The sequence below is a fragment of the Pezoporus occidentalis genome, unplaced genomic scaffold, assembly GCF_034315485.1.
Source record: "Pezoporus occidentalis ecotype Australia unplaced genomic scaffold, CSIRO_AGI_Poc_V1 ctg218, whole genome shotgun sequence".
Taxonomy (NCBI): Eukaryota; Metazoa; Chordata; class Aves; order Psittaciformes; family Psittacidae; genus Pezoporus; species Pezoporus occidentalis.
The window spans coordinates 487,652-504,879 of record NW_026914051.1 but is presented as its reverse complement, the minus strand read 5'-3'; the positions used below and the strand labels follow the sequence as shown (position 1 = coordinate 504,879).

The 17,228-nt window shown below is 37.5% G+C and overlaps 1 protein-coding gene across 2 annotated transcripts in view; it reads right to left on the bottom strand.

The window, feature by feature from the left end:
* Positions 1-17,228, bottom strand: part of EDIL3 (EGF like repeats and discoidin domains 3) — a 274,356-nt gene that overhangs the window by 20,627 nt on the left and 236,501 nt on the right. For both annotated transcript variants that reach the window (XM_062619997.1, XM_062619998.1), the window contains one exon: positions 5,837-5,992. In XM_062619997.1, the coding sequence (XP_062475981.1) occupies positions 5,837-5,992 (156 nt within the window). The remainder of the gene's footprint in view (positions 1-5,836; positions 5,993-17,228) is intronic.

The window sequence follows — 17,228 nt, the reverse complement described above, 5'->3', positions numbered from 1 at the left end:
AAACTTTTCACCATGAAGAGTTACAAGTGAACAAAACTAGCTAAAAGACAGTGAAAGATGTCATGGTTTCTCACCAGAAATAGAGCTACTATTTACAGGCATCCTGCATTCTTTTGGAAGATGCTTTCCATTACAAAAGACTGTGGAGGTGTTTTTAATGTACATAACGTGTGTGCACATATGCTTTTGGAGTGATTTAGAAAAAAAGATATTCTTTCTTTCTTTCTTTCTTTTCAGTTAGAACACATAAAGTCTCTGGGTGTGAATTTTCTACTCTTGATCTTGGTCATCTTCCTTTCTTCTTCATCAAACACTTTTTGCCTGACTGGCTGATGACAGCAGTTGGTTGGCATATAATTGTTAGCTGTGGAAAAGAGTCCTGTGCCAGGAGAAGGACTGCCTTTTCCGTCTCTGTAATACATGAATAAGTATTTGTATTACATGAACTTTATTATTTCTTCAAGTTCAGAATAGACACCAGGCACATAAATCTTTTAAACTTGTGAAACTTACTATCACATTCTTGTTATTTTTAACTCTTGATCTGTCTACTGATGCTACTAAAATAGGATTTTACTCTACTGTACATAGTTTGTAGGTGCTTTATGATAGAGATTCAAAGCCAAGCAAAAAGACAAATATTCTGAAGACCAACTTCCCTCCAGAGCTACTTCTGGAAATTCAAGCCAAAGACTGTTAATATGAACATGTTGTCTTCCTTCAGCTCTTAGTGTGGTAAAAGCGGAAGGGATATATGTGCTGGAGGCACAACCTGGAATGAGTATATCTAGATCTTAATCTCACACAGATCATGTTAACTCAGTTGAAAGTAATAGAAGTCACTTGTAATTTAAACCAGTGCAGAAAACTGTCAGATTACAAATATTATTTTAAGTAATAGCATTAAATTATAATAATTTAAATAACATTGCTAAAGAAAGGTCTTTAGCTGTGCAAAGTATGTGGAGTATATGCAGGAGCTGAATCTATCAATGTAAACGAGCCAATGTAATAATTAAACACCGCACAGAAAAACCATTAGCAAATCTAGAAGAAATATTTTTAACCTGATATGATCTAACCTTTCATTTTTAAGTAGGTTCCTGTCTTCTGTTGCTGTGGCAATTAACTATGTATGCAAAGCATATAACTTACAACTAGTTCATAATTTTGTGCACAAATCCAGTGTCTATTTGCATACAGGACATTATCTATCTACAATTAATTGCACTGCTGATGGCTAATAGTGACTGACAGTGCTGCAGACTGCTGGAATTCTTTAGGCTGCTTCCAAATGTTCTCGTCTTATTTTTAAAAATGGCCTGTAAAATGCCATTTGACCTACAGCAGGCCATGCAATTTATAAAACATGTGGAAACTGATTAAAAAGAAAAAAAAAGGTCAGATTTGGTTTGTATGTCCTTAGCTTTAGAGGCGTAGTGAGCTACTGACCTCTAGTTGAGAAAAACAAGATAGCTATTAGCTCTGGTCCTTTTTCTAAAATATACTTCCTTCCTACTTGACAGTCAGCAATGGAATTTATTTTGGTTCTAGAAGGCAAGAGAAAAAGCTTTCATATATTTCAGGCAGCTCATTCAAACTATTTAAAATGAAAGAGACATTTAAAAGACACATTTCCCTCCCCTCCTCCTGCCTATTCATCTGCATTCATAGAAGTTCAGCACAGATATGAATTCAAATGACGGCTGTTAAAATAGCAGAAGCCAAACATGAGCTGCAGGAGCCACTCTTCTTGGAACAGTTAAAATAGCAGAAGCCAAACAGGAGCTTCAGGAGCCACTCTTCTTGGAACAGCTTCTCCATTTGCAATGGTGCAAAGAAGAAAACAGCACCATATTTCCTTCTGTTTGAAATGACTATTTTGTTGCAGATTGATCAAAGATATAGGCTGCACATAGTGCACTTGTGAACAAAAGATACCAGTATCTTTTCCTCAGTGAAGTAATTTCACAAATGATGAAAAGGCAGACAGGAATAGCTTCAGTTCACTGAGATCGGCTGATACATTAGGACTCGCTCTGTAAACTGCTAAATAGTGCGATGGAGGCATCAAACAGAACAGAGCTTTCAGCTCTTACATCAAACTTTATAAAGTCACAATATTCATCTGCAAATCACTATTACCAGCCTCTCAATATGTCCATAATTTCTGTGCCTGAGACGTTCTTTTTATCTTTGCTTTTCCAGAATGCAAAATGGCATATTTTCTTCTGACTTTAGTTATTTTTCTTTTATCCTGTCTTCCTTTTCCTTAAACTTTTTGGAACAATCCTTCTCCTAACTTACTGGATGACTGCACAAGGATCACAGGATGCGTATAGGATGACTAAATCACCTGCAGAAGAAATAAGGAATCTATGGTATTCTATAATTTGCAGAAGAAATCAAGATGTTCAGTTAATAAATAGAATGAATGAGGGTAAATTATGAATAATTTATGCTTGCTGCTGTTGATAGTTGCCAGTGTGTGTGTTTCATCTCCCTTCTGTATCTCCTGATACAGACAGAAGAAACAAAGTTTCACTTTGCTGTGAAAACACATTTTTTTTGTACAGTGTTCTTGAATTTTGGGCCAAATCTTGTATCATAACTTAAGCTAAGGAAATTGTTGTGGATCCTGTGCAAAGTTGTTACTATCAGACAGGACCAGCGATGCTATTGTAATTCTGCTCCCTATGGGTAAGATACATCGTGGCTTTTCTTAGGCTGTTTTATTTTCCACATATATTTTTGTCCCACTGCACAGGCCAGAGTGTAGCCAGTATTTCTAGTTCTATACATATCCAGTGTGGACAACTGCCACCAGAATACACTGGATCAACACACGCCTAGCTGGAGCAGTGATGAAGGGTTTGGTGTCAAACTGTAAGCTTTTACTGGGTGAGTGCAATTTGTGTATTCACAGTAATAAAATGGATGATGGAAATAGATTTGCTTGTTAGAAGTGAAGATGTGGCTAAGCTTTTCCCATTTTGAAAGGAAGTATCAAAGTTCAGAGTGGTCTTGACAAAATGAGATCAATGGTGCAATTTAATGAGTAGCAAGCCAAACCTTAGGAAGTCATAACCAATGTCACAGGTAGACTATGGAGAATAATGGAGAAGGGCTCATCCAAGAAGAACACAGAAGACTGATCTGAGGTTGAGAAAACATACACTTTGAAGAAAGACTGAAAGAACAGATAATGGTTTTGTTGTTTTTTTTTCTTTTTTCAAGAAGAAATTGCTTAACATACTGCAAACAAACAAACTGAAAAGATTAAGATAACACTTCTTTTTGCCTGTGAGGACAGGCAGGTGTGTTGCTGGGATGGCGACAAGCAATCTTTCCACTTTTAATGATATTTAAACATGGGAGTGTAGACTTTTCATCACCAGCCGTTAAATAATAATCTGATGGAGAACGGTGCAGGGTATGATCATTGTATGAGGTGAAAGGTGAGTGAATTAAGCTTTAGTTCTGAAAATGAACTGTTGAGCCTACTCCTAGGGTGTCAGGATGGGACCTGGGGCTTGTTCGATCTCATTTCCTGCTGAGGATACCTCAGAGGGGATGGAAAGAGAGGAGCATAGTCTCTACAAAGGGCAACAAAAAATGTGTCTAGATGCTGTCTCGAGATCCTTTCTAGCCCTACCTCCTACAAAGTTTTGCCAAGTTCACTGGCAGACAGCTAGCATTTCTGGAATGTCAGATCCTGCTGCAAGACTTTGACATTTCCAGAAGTGTGTCATAGTACAGTTTGGACTAATGTTTATCAAAGGCTGAGATCTAGCCTTGTATTAAGTATCTTGTTTATTTTGTATACATTTAAATTCACAAGTTGTTACTTCTTATTTCCAGCTAAGTGTATTTGATCACATTCTACTTTTAACTGCTCTTGATTTTTTAAAGAATCATAAGAATATGCAACTATTTTATTCTTAGGGTTGTTAATTAATATGGCATATGAGATGTTTTAATAAGACAATGAGTTAGAGTTTTCCGTTGTTTCTCATAGAGTATGTATATAGCAATTAACAATCCAGCTGATAATGAAAGTGATAAGAATTTAATCGCCTTGGCAAACGTTATAAACAAGTGTAGACTGTTTATAACATTTGCCATTGCCATTTATAAGAGTGCTGTTAAGTCAGAGTGCATTTTATTTTAGATCTGCTTGTGACTGCTACTGTGTTCCTCACCAAAGACTTGAATGCATGTTCTCTATTTTAGTAACTTGAATGAAACAGATTGCTAATACAAGTTTGGCTTGAAGAAAACATTCATTTCACAGCAGATCTTTTGCTTCTGTTTTTAAATGCCAGGGACTTACAATGGGATGTGTGCAAAGTACTGAAGTGAATATCTGTCGTTTATATTGAATGCATTTATGGTACATCTACAAAAGGTGAGTTGTTTCCAATTTTTATGTGACAACCAACTATACAAGACACATCTATAACCACTGGTGTCAGGACCTTCTCAGTTGGATGGCTAAAGCAACTGATATTGTTTTACCTATCTAAAGTACTTTAGAGTTTGGTGGGCAAAAATCTCAGAGCAAGATAAAACCTCAGTAAACTGCCATTTGGCTTTTAAGACTGGGACTTTACAGCGTCATCTTTGGATAACAATCTTACAAACATAACACTTCTATGCAGACACACACATCCAGCTATATACATATTTAATCTAGTAATTTAGAACACTTTCCCCTAAAAATAATGGGTGTACATTTGATCAATCACTTAAAATCATCAAAATTTAAGAGATGCAGCTGCCTAACCCTTCATCAATAGATCTACCTGTACTCACACAACACAGATCAATACATATCAAAAGCTTTCTTATTACTTAGAAAGAAAAAAAACACCTGACCTATATGGAGGGTATGACATTTTACTGAAGAATTTTTGTTTACTTTAAGAAAAATAAGGACAAGTGGGAACATTCATCACCCTGTTAAAAACACCATGTTTGAGACATGCAGCATCAGACATATCAGCCATCTGTTATTTTTATTAATGTATCTTTTGTTTCAATCAGACAAAATCCCACTAAGACATTTAATAAATAATTCACATTTTGTCAGCTTGCTTAATATTTCCCTTAAGCAATGCATATGCTGTAATCTCTTTCTTAAGAGATGATATGAATTCAGGTGTATAAAAGTGTAATACGGTTTAAAGGAAATGAATAATATCCTAAATGACAAGAGAAAAGTTAAATGCTTGCAGGTAAATCAATTAGCAAGCCTATACTTTCTCTATGCCTCTCATTAAACATTTGCAAAGAAAGTTGAGAAACTCTTTATGTTTTGTATTCATTTAATAGTGTAATAAAACAATAATCTTTCCGTTGGGTATTTGAACCCCAATGATTAATTTCCACTTAAAAATGAAGCCAAAATGGCTAGGTAATGAGGTATCCTAAAGATGTGTTTTACAGAAAACTACAGAAAATAATGCATACTTATCAAAATATACACAGAGACACAGTTTTTGAATATACAAATAAACTGTTATTTATATACCTTCTCCTCTAGAGTTAAAGAAGCAATTCCAATAAATGGAGAACTGTAAAATTTTATGTCCCATATTTAGTAGTGTAAAATCAGGTGCACTGCATTCATAGTTATGATATAACAGCACTGTGAATGTCATTGTGTTATATGACTCTTTCATTCACCTCAACTTTTACCTGTTTGATTCCACACATCTGGAACCCTATGAAGCAGGCAGCATGCGATAATCTACAGTCTTACAGCACTGGCGTTACTACAGATGTAGACCTCTGCAGTAATGCAACTGAAATATCAATCTTCTACTTGTTTTACCTTATCCTTCTTTTGTTTGTCATCTTGGTATACGATCCAGTGCTCCCCGTCATTACTGTAAGCAAGCTTGTAGGACCCCACAAACTGGATGTGACCAAAATCTTTAGCTCCTTGGGTAATTATGCCAGTGATTTTTGTAGGGGCAAGCAGGTCAACCTGAACAGAACAAGACAGAAATAAACCAGAAGAATGTAATTAGTTTCAGTTTCTGTTTGCAGTCTGACCTCACATCAAACCAAAGCAAAATGGTGCAGCATGTCACACATTTTTTGACGCCCCTTAGTTCATGGTGAAAGAGGACCGAATCCAAAAGGCGACTTTGCACTGTTTTGGAATCGTGCCCTTCTGCAAGCTCTAGTCAACTTACATTACTTTTCTGTTTGTTACTAATGGTTTATACCACCTAATGGCACAACAGGGATAACCTTGTACCATTATCTATGGTATGAGGTGTGGGTGTGAGGTGCCATACACTACCCCAACAAAACAGCAGCCTCCAGTGCAAATAGTCTGCAACCAAAAAGTGTTCCCATGTGCTCTTAATAATCAGAATACAGTGTGTCAGAGGCTGCTTCCCCAAGCACCTTTCCATTTCCTTTGCAATAACAGAGCCTGTGCTTTACCAAGTCATTCAAAACATCACACTTCTTTTCCTGCTGAACTTTTCTTCTCTCTTCAAGCCTTTATTTCTTTTTCTACCTCTAAAGCTCTAACTTTTACATTTCTTGATTTTCTTTTTTATTTTTATAATCTTAGCACAAGACTTTTAAAAAAGCAAGGCAGGAATCTTAAAGCCTAACAAAACCTGACCTTTCAAGTGGCTTTCACGTGGGTCAGCACATCTGAGATCAGTTCTTTTGAACCAGAACCTGACACTGAATATAAAAGATTTGGGCCAGATGCGTTGGATTAAAATGATCAGAATACAATAATATAATTAAATTGACCTAATAATGTATTTTTAGAGGAAGAATGGAGGAGCTAAATTCCCTATTAAAATTGACATTTTCTTGAAATGTGAAGGTAAAATTGAGGTTTCATTCTGTGCTCCTGTGCTCTCCAGCAATGTGCCAAGCCAGTGAAAAAAAAAAAAAAAAGGAAGACAAAAAGGTACATTTACTTCAAACAATAAATAGCTGTGAAGCAGTAGACATTTTTAATATTGTCTGTTAAATGAGACAAGAGAAACTAATAGTAAAAATATTACAGTAAAATGACGGGAGTGCTGAACTCCATGAGAAGATCAGTGATGTTTTTACTGCAAGAAATTGAAAGGAGAAGGTGAAGAAATATAGACTCTCTCACTTATCAAATGCTGAAGATCCAGTGTTGCAAAGCTGAGGCCACCTGAGCAAACTAGATTTTGACTGAAATATGGGTCAAGACAGAAGAACAGATGTGATACAAAGCATAAAAAGTTAGTCATGAGAAGAGAATGAAAAATACGCAAGTATAAGAAGTCAGCTAGTCCAAGACAGTGCCTTAGAAAGACAGACACTACAGTTTGGATTGTATAAAAAAGAAAACAGAAAATTGTAAGCGTACATTTATAGGAAGAGGGAAAATGAATTCTTAGTGCAGTCAGCCAAGGGATACAGAGAGCCCTCCCCCAACATTTGAAGACAGATGGCAAATAATGAGCAGCAAATCCCTTTAAGAAAAGGATTATAATACTTTTTACTAAAGCTTTAATACTGCGACACTGTGACAGTAAGTGGAAGATGTCATTGGTTCTACCATAATGAACTGATTTATTGCCATCTGATAGCAGCAGCATTGCTAGGAGCAGCACCCTGATGTGTGAGGGAAGTATCCTTGGGAGGCAAAACTCTTTTTGTTTTCAGTTTTGGTCAATGGAAAGAGACTGTGGGACTCAATCAACGATTATTCAGCACAGCAGTCTGATTTGGATGCTCTCATCGACTGCTTGAAGGGACTTCTTTCTCCTGTAAGGAGTGCAAAGTGACTTCCTTCCGTAGCCTAAATGTGCCTCTGGGAAATGCAAGCTGCTGATTAGTGTAAGTCTTTCTTTCATGAATTAATAAACACCAGGTCTCCAGACCTTGCTTCCAAACATTTTGGAGTCTAAATGAATAGTCTGTTTTTCAAAAAGGCTGATCTGGTAAGGAATCACTAATTGCTCCACACTTTCAGGCAGCATTTGAACTAAACATTTCAGAGTCAACTTCAGATTCTCTTTAGAAGTAATTCTGACATTAGCATTTTACAGGGTAACCTCTTTTTTAGCAGAGAACAATTCTTATATTCAAAGTCAATGTCTCTCCTGTTAACTTGAAAAAATGCCTCCAAAAATCAGTTGTTTATTTTTAAAATGTTGCAAGTAATCTAAAAGGATTTCACAAATATTTTACATGGCCATGACACTCAAAAGTATTCCTCATTGAAATTCAGAACACGGAGAAAAAAAATCTCATTAAGTCAGGGGATTTCAAAGGTAAAAATCACAATGAATCTTTATTATCACATAGATCCAATGTTAATAAAAATGTCCTAGTAACATGTTTATTTTATATTTATCCTATAAGCACCTGTTTTGTGTTTATAGGACATATCCAGTGGTCTTATACTCTTGTTCAGAAAAATGATGTGGGAAGCTGAAAGGTAATTTGGCATATGTTCAGTCTTTTTCTGAAAGACTCACATAGCACTATGTAGAATATGGGGGTGCGTTTGTGTGCATTATATTAAAGAAAAGAAAAAAAGAGGAATGACCCCATCTGGAATATTGTGTCCAGTTCTGGGCCCCTCAGTTCAAGAAGGACAGGGAGCTGCTGGAGAGAGTCCAGCGAAGGGCAACAAAGATGATTAAGGGAGTGGAGCATCTCCCTTATGAGGAAAGACTGAGGGAGCTGGGTCTCTATAGTTTAGAGAAGAGGAGACTGAGGGGTGACCTTATTAGTGTCTATAAATATATAAAGGGGGAGTGTCATGAGGATGGAGCCAGGCTCTACTCAGTGGCAAACAATGATAGGACAAGGGGTAATGGGTACAAACTGGAACACAAGAGGTTCCACTTAAACTTGAGAAGAAACTTCTTCTCAGTGAGGGTGACGGAACACTGGAACAGGCTGCCCAGGGAGGTTGTGGAGTCTCCTTCCCTGGAGACATTCAAAACCCGCCTGGACACATTCCTGTGTAACATTATCTGGTGTTCCTGCTCCGGCAGGGGGATTGGACTAGGTGATCTTTCGAGGTCCCTTCCAATCTCTAGCATACTGTGATACTGTGTGATACTGTGATACTGTGATGAGTAAACAGATTCTGTTCTAGGTCTTGACAACAGAAACAATATGTATTGCTGGAGATGAAAAAGAGTAAAAGGGTACAGCACCAGCATCCCCCTCTCATACTTTAGTATCTTATTTACTTATTCATTCATAAGCTGATCAGAAGCCTTCAGGCCATAAAAATTGCTTAATCTAGCAATATAGAGCTTTCCCTTTGTTGCTTTATTACCTTCAACAAAGGGTTAACACCCTTCCTTTTCATTCTTCCTACTGAAAGTACTTGAGAACATGAAGGTGAGAAGAATTTACACTAATTTCTAGGCAAAACATCTGCATTGAAATAGCTGACAAGAAACTCATAACTTCCCATCAGAACACAGAACACATTTATTCAGTTAATATAGACTGCAAGTAACAGCCAATCAAACAAATTACCAGGGAGAGAAGTTGAATTAACACACAACCACTACATACTCTTCAAAGCTGAATGTGATTAACAGGATCAGAATGTGACTTTGGTTTTTTCAATGGAGCAGAATTTAAAACAAGGTAAAGGCAATTAGCCTGCAACTGATAGGATCATTAGCTGGTTACAAGAAGAGCCATGGTTTACAGTTTAATGTACATTTCTACAAGCAGCTGATCAAAAAGCAGTTTAACATCTTGTGTCTGAAAGAACTCTCTCAGGCTATAGTGACTCCCTTTTCCCACCTTGCTTCAGATGTTAAAGACGATTCAGTGTGATTTGGAGGAGAATTAATTTAAGAAAAATCACAAGGGCAAACCCACGTGAGTATGAAATGTTTTTAATGAACCACTTCATGGATGCGCAGCATGAATTTATGTGTCAGTGTGCAGTTAAATGTGGAGTGAGTAGGTCTTCCTGATCAGCAGAAAAGTCACATTCATGCTCTGTCCCTGCTCTCAACAGCACAGAGCTAATAAACCTCAGCTCTCAAGATCTGACTATGCAGATATGGCCACCATGACTATTCATATAGCCACCAGCACTCCTTGAGAACTGCCATGTACTGAGACCTTCTATCTCGCAACATTCATTTCTTCCACGAGCGGGAACTTAGGCATGAGACACTTGTAGACATTTGGGTTAGCTGCCCATAAACCAGTTTGGATCTGCATTTGCATTCACTGTGCATGAGCACAGCCATACTGCTTCTGGACTCATGATGATGTATTGCCTACCACAACCTACTGACTTGGTCATCGTTTAACCCCAGCCAGCAACTAAGGACCACGCATCTGCTCACTCACATATCCCCACACCTGGTGGGATGGGGAGGAGAACTGGTAAAGGTAAAACCCATGGCTGAAGAACAGTTAATTGAAATTAAATATAATAATAACAATAACAACAAAACAACGACAACTACAATAATGAAGATGAAAATAGAAACAACAAAAAGAGAGAGATGATTAAACCCCAAGAAAGACAAGTGATGCTCAATACCATTGCTCATCACCCACTGAATGATACCCAGCCTGCCCCTCAGCAGTTATCAGTCCTCTCTGGGTAGCTCCCCACAGTTTATATACAGGGCATGATGTGCTGTGGTATGGAATACCTCTTTGGCTAGTTCCGATGAGCTATCCTGCCTCTGTTCCCTCCTGGCTTCTTGTGCCTCTCCTCAACGGCAAAGCATGACTGAACAGCCCTTGATCAGGGTAAGGATTTCTGAGCAACAACTAAAACATCTCTGTGTTATCAGCATTATTCTCAGACAAAAGCCAAAACACAGCACTGTACCAGATGAAAGCAGGACACTGTTATATCAGAAAGCTCAGTAAAAGCAGAGTAGATGTGCCATGAAATGTCAACCATAACTTTGCAAATATCCCTTTCCCACTCCTTTTCCCTTTTCTACGTACTTGGTGGAAACAAATAAAGTTCCAGGCATTTCCTGGGACTATTAGAGAGTTGGGACAGTACACGAATGAAAAGCCACCTGTGAATAGGACTTTGGAGAGGGAATGGGTAGCTTTCATAGGATCGCATGTGGAAGCTGAGTGACCACACAGCTCAAGCAGTCTCTCTTGGAACAGAAACACATCGCGACTCTGGCTTACAAGAAGACAAGCCTCAAAAAGGCACAAACTGCGGAATTCTCCAGGCTCTCAGACATGAACAGGAGATAGATATGGATGTTCATACAGGGCAACCAGCTTTAGGTGGCCTTGCTTGATGATGACACCCAGGGGTCCTTTATAACCTCAACCATTCTGTGATCCTCTGATACATAGCAAAAGCCAGCCACACTGCCCAAAGAATCGGAGACTGAGAAGGCAATAAGAGGTGGTAGAGTGTGTTTGTACTAATAAGCAGCACAGTGCAAGGGCACAGATCTGTAAAGCAAAGCAGCTGATTTGGAGAACAGGATTTCTCACAGAGGGTCCTGCAGGGTCTTTAATTCCAGCTAGTCTGGACAAATTTTTGAAGTACGTCTTTTGGCTTTATTTAATCTGAAAGGAATCTATTTCATGCTCTGTGAGGATACTCTATTCATGTCCATACCAAAACATGAAAAGTCAAGTCTAAAAATAACTACACTGTTTTAGTTAAAGGAGAAAAAAGAACCCTGAGAATCTGGGGAGCACCAGATCCTATTTCACAAGATAATTGTAAGATGGCTCATTCAACCTTCAGTTGTGCACTTCCTCATCTCAGGACATACAATCTTGATTTCGTTTTAAAGATGCAAAGCAGAGAGATGGGGTGGAAGACTTCAGGAGTGCTAACAGTTAAGTTTAGTACAATAATGATTTTTAATAATTAATTAAAATGTGTAATTTAGTCCATTCCTTATACAGATACTATGCTTCTGCTTGACTATAACTAATCCTATGCCCATTTTTTCTTGTAATTTCAGAGATATATTTTTTCTGCCAGATTTGTTTTTATTTAACCTGTGCTTTTTGTGGACTGGTTTTTATCACTTGTTGCCAGGTAACACTGACGAATTTCTGGGTATTCCTGCTCTATGTGGCAAAAAGCCCTTTGGGCTAAAACCACCAGGGACCAGAAAGAAAGAAACCTGGATCCACCACACGTGAGTGTAAGAGGGAAGCACTGCCAAGATGGGGGCAGCACTTACCCTTAAGAGATCAAAAAAGAAGGCTTTCATGGTCTTCATCTGCTACTTCAGCAAGGTGCAGATCTGCGTGTTACATGTGCTGGTCTTGCAAGGAGGTCTCAGATATTTTGGGATGCTTAAGGTAATGTTAGAGACTCAAGGTAATGTTAGAGACGCATAGTAACGTTAGAGACTCATGGTTGGCACCTGTAGCCCATTAGAAAGTCTAATGCACCTAAGCTGTCCTGAGCAGGTTATTTACTCTTCACTTAAGACCTCATGTCTCCCCTGATTTTCCCAGGTTAAACTGACACATTCAGCTGCTCTCTGCACTCAAGACTGAGAAAAGGAGAGTCAGGCTTGCTCTGTCTGCAGCATAAAGTCAGAATTGTGCCTCTCCTTATCTTACTGCATGAGATGTAGGTGCTTTGCATTCTCCTCCATGGCCAAACATCGGATATAGATGGAGAATGGGTGACAGTACGGCACACTTGCCACAAATGTGCAACATGTAGATGTTTCTAACAACATTTCAGCAGCAGTTTTGTTTGTGAACTATGAAGCTTAGCACTTCAGGCTGTTTTCAAAAGGCTCATATTTAAAGAACCCAAACAAACCAACAAACAACACAAGTTATAATCTATCATGCCTAATTGCATCTAAAAGCTTTGAAGGAAAAAAAAACAACCAACCAACTATTACACTCTTGGTAGAAAAATATAGTTACCACTGCGGCATCATACACAGCAGACTGATTTTAGTATAGTCACTTAAATATACATGATTAGGGCAAATACTTCTTAATAAAACCTGAAAAAAATACAGTGAGAAAATCACTTATGAGACAAAAGGAAATGCTCTAGGAGAAGACATAATAATTTGACAGGAAGAAGCATTTCGGAGCATTTTGTTCAATATTCCACTATAAAGGACTTCCATAACTTCTAAATAAAATAATAAAAAATAACAAAACCTACCATAACGTAACATAAGGTAATGTAACAAAGTGTACTTACATGTAATTGGGTCTGTTTAGCTAGAATATGTTAGAAATTAAATTTCTCAAGACATACAGATGGATTTTTTTTCAGGTGAAATGAGATTGGAGTGCCATTCTCTTCATCTTTGTAAGTCTGGCTTCGACCTTCAGCATTATCATCCTTCAATAAGAATGCCAGAGAGGGACTTTTCATCAGGGACTGTAGTGACAGGAAAAGGGGTAATAGATTCCAACTTAAAAAGGGGAGACTTAGGTTAAATCTTAGGAAGAAATTCTCTGTGAGGGTGCTGAGGCCCTGGCACAGGTTGCCCAGAGAAGCTGTGGCTGCCCCATCCCTGCCAGTTCTCAAGGCCAGGTTGGATGGGGATTGGAGCAACCTGGTCTAGTGGAAGGTGTCCCTGCCCGTGTCAATGGTTGGAACTGGATGAGGTCCCTTCTAACTCAAACAATTCTATGATTTTAACAGTGTGCCTTTGTATTTTTAATGTCTGCAGTCATCTATGCTAAGATGAATACAACTCTTACTTCATTTAATTTTATTTACCTCTTCTTAAAGAGCACATTCCATCTGAACCACTTTATGACTGCAGAAACTACACGAAAGAAACAAGTTAGAAAGTGTACCATATACTGTAACATGTCCTCAGTATAATTTAAAAGTGAGAAAATAGGCTGTAAGGTCTGTCACTTGAAATCTCCACAGACCATCAAAAATACACCTTAGGCCATTATTCTGAAAGCTTGGAAGTGAAACTCACAGGCAAGCTGACAGGTCACTTGAATTCTATAAGCAACCTCTTAGATAGCAGATACTTCGCAAACAGTCCAGGCTGTGTGAATCCTTTAGTAATGTATTTATGCGCTTAGCAATCACTGTTATATAGATATTACAGGGAAAGTAGAAAAAAACACCTGAATGAATACAGAATGTTTTTCAGCATTTTTGTAGAAATTTCAGATAAAACAGCTGTACATGATCAACTGCATAGCCATTTTAAGAGCAGCATTTGTTTCTTCTGAAGAAACTTTTTACAGCCACGCTTTACTAAACCATGACTAATCTTATTTTATTGATATCTCAAACCTAAAATGGAGAAAAAAAGAAAAAAAGAAAAGTGAAAATGCAAGTTTTAGCCTCAGGATCTGGATTTTTAAAAGTGCCAAAGGGAGTTGCTAGCCATTTCCTATGGGAACTCAAGGCAGTTGATGTTCTGTGGTTATATTGGCACACTAGTAAACTCTGTCTACAGCACACACAAGGTAATACTGTTTTCATACTGATCCTGCAAAATGGAATGGTATCTGTGGGTGTTGCTAACTTCCACGACTTACCACAGACTATTTAAGTCCACATGGTAAATGGCAGTAGTTGATACGTCCAGGTCTGAGCGTAGTCTGATGTAAGAAACTTCAGTATTTCAAAATGATAACGTCAGTGATGATTAAATTTATGACCTTTTCTCCTAACACCGAATATTTCATGTCTGTGTACAAGAGTGTTATTACCATTAATGTGATTAGGGGATTTTCTCAGATGCAATATAGCTGATTACACTGGTCACCAAAAGTCAAGAAATCGTTAATAAAACAGCAGTAGTCGTTCTATCCACTATGGTATATTCAAAGCTTATCAGTCCTTGATGATGGTAAGAGACTAATTTAGCAGTGTTTAAGCAGGTTTAGGCATTTGGTGGAGTTACAAGAAGCTTTTGGGCTGCATTAGTACACTTTCAGAGTTAATAATATCATTCCGTGCCATATCCACTAATTGCAGTTCTTGTAGGAAAGCCAAGGACAAAACAATACTTCACCATTAGAAAAAAAAAAAAAAGAAAAAAGAAAAAGAATATGATCATGAATAGTTCATTATACAACCCACTGGCAACATATTATGGTACCTTTCTGTCAAGGTCTTCAGCAGAAAAGTACTGCAAGCAGTGACTGTGCAGTACAATCTGCTGATCCCAGCAACTAGTTAAGGCTAGGAATAGATAAAGAAATTGGACAAAAAAAAAAAAAAAAAAAATTACATTCAGTTCTTTACATAATGGTACATGGCCTTAAAAGCAAAAATTGCTGGATTATAGTAAGGAATAGTTTTCAGGAGTGTAATTTCTGGAATATATAATTTAAATTAGTTATTGCTGCACTAACAACAATGAAGCTGATATCTTTTGATCAAAAGCTTTTTTTTTGACTATGACTGAAGATAAAAATAAAACACAGAAAGAACAATTACCAAAGTAAAAAAAGAAAAAGAAAATAAAATTATCAACCATTTGTATTTCTGCTTGTCTTTCTTCTAATCTGTGATTAAGGAACAGATCATGCTGAGATGCTAGATGGGCATGCTCCACCCTCCTTAGACTGCAAGAACAGCAAGAAAGGAAGTCCGTTGCCTCTTCTTATTTAACTAAAACAAATCACAAGTTGTTTAGCAATTTTATCAGTAATATTTCTTGCTTGTGAGTGCTGTGGGCTCTGGCCTGCTATATATTGTTTAGTTTTTTGTTAAAGCCCATTACAGGGAATCTCAGGTGCTGGAGTGGATAGCAGCAAAATACTGGCAAATGGAGATAGGAAACAGCTTGGAATGTAAGCAGGGAAATGTGGTATATTTAACTGTAAGTTTCAGACTGACACTTGATAACCAGAAACGTAAATAGTGAGGTATTTAACATGTTATATCAGCACTTGAAAGCAGTGTAAGCTTTTGTACTCAAGTGAGGAAATTCTAGGTATCTCAGGTTTCATTTGTCTTGGATTTTCACTGCATTAAGGTTTTAAGCAGAAATCAAGGGCTGGTGATGCAATGCCTGGGAAAGCAAAATCCTTTCCTGCAAATGAATTACTACAACTTCTGCTTGGTTTTCAGTAGGGAAGATGATGTGACACCTTTTATTGGAGGACCAGTAAGTATCTTTGTAAAAATGTTGGGATCATAAATGAACTCACCTATGCATGATCAGCTCATTTTATTTTTAAAATGAAAAATAATGGTGGTACTATGTGAGTTCATTATTTACCTGGTCATTTTTTCTCAAGTGATATAACACTACATAAAAATGTCCCAGTAATTTGAGTATATATCTGAGTATATATCTGGCTATAGGTCAACAAGATAAACAAGTAAACTGAAGATTAGCTTGCACACTTACCTTGCACACTTACACACACTGTGAAATGACTAATAATTTATATAACTACTGAACTCATTAAAATACTAACCCAAACCTGCCTGTTAGCAAAGTTAAATCTGCCAAGAAGGTAAGTGCACTTTAGTCTCAAAGTTTCTCCTTGTATTTAAAGGCTCTAAGGGCATGACTCTTATTTTCACAGGAAATGCAATGCAGACAGCATCTTTCAGCCATTCTTTTTAAGAATGACTTTGCCCATCTGTCAGCCAGGATTATTATGCATAACCTACTTCATACAAATACGCTGCAGTAAACTAAAAATGTCAAAACTGTGCTATCAGACTTTGAAAAAAAAAAAGCTTTTTTTGTTCTTTTTTTTTTTTTTTTCTTAAATTATCTCATAGGGCAGGCTTTTGTTTCCAGTGATACACTGTTAATAATGACCACAAGTATAAAAAAGTGGTGCACTACAGTGTAGGAATTGGCTTTGGCTTTTTTAGCTAGAGAAGTATTTTTACACGTTTACAGACGAAATCAGGTTTCTTTTTCCTTTAGCCTAAATGGCTTGGCACTTCTAAGGCAATAATCTCATAATGTACTGGCTTGAATACAATTAAAAGGTCTATTAATCTTCATCCTCCAGGACATGAGATAGATTATCTGTTATTAGTCAAAAGGATACCATGGTGCACCTACTATAGAGCTTCATAAATATGGTCAAAATAAGACTAGGCTACTGGCAGGACACATCCAACCCTGGGACTCAGTTCTGCCTTTGATCTGACACAGACGTTATTTTCTTGGCTTTCAAAACACCCTGTAATGATTATCGGCTCTCTGCACCTACTGCGGAGTGTGAGGAAAGCACAAGGCATGACTTATTGAAGGGATTAACACTTTGCTAAAATTGTTGACCAA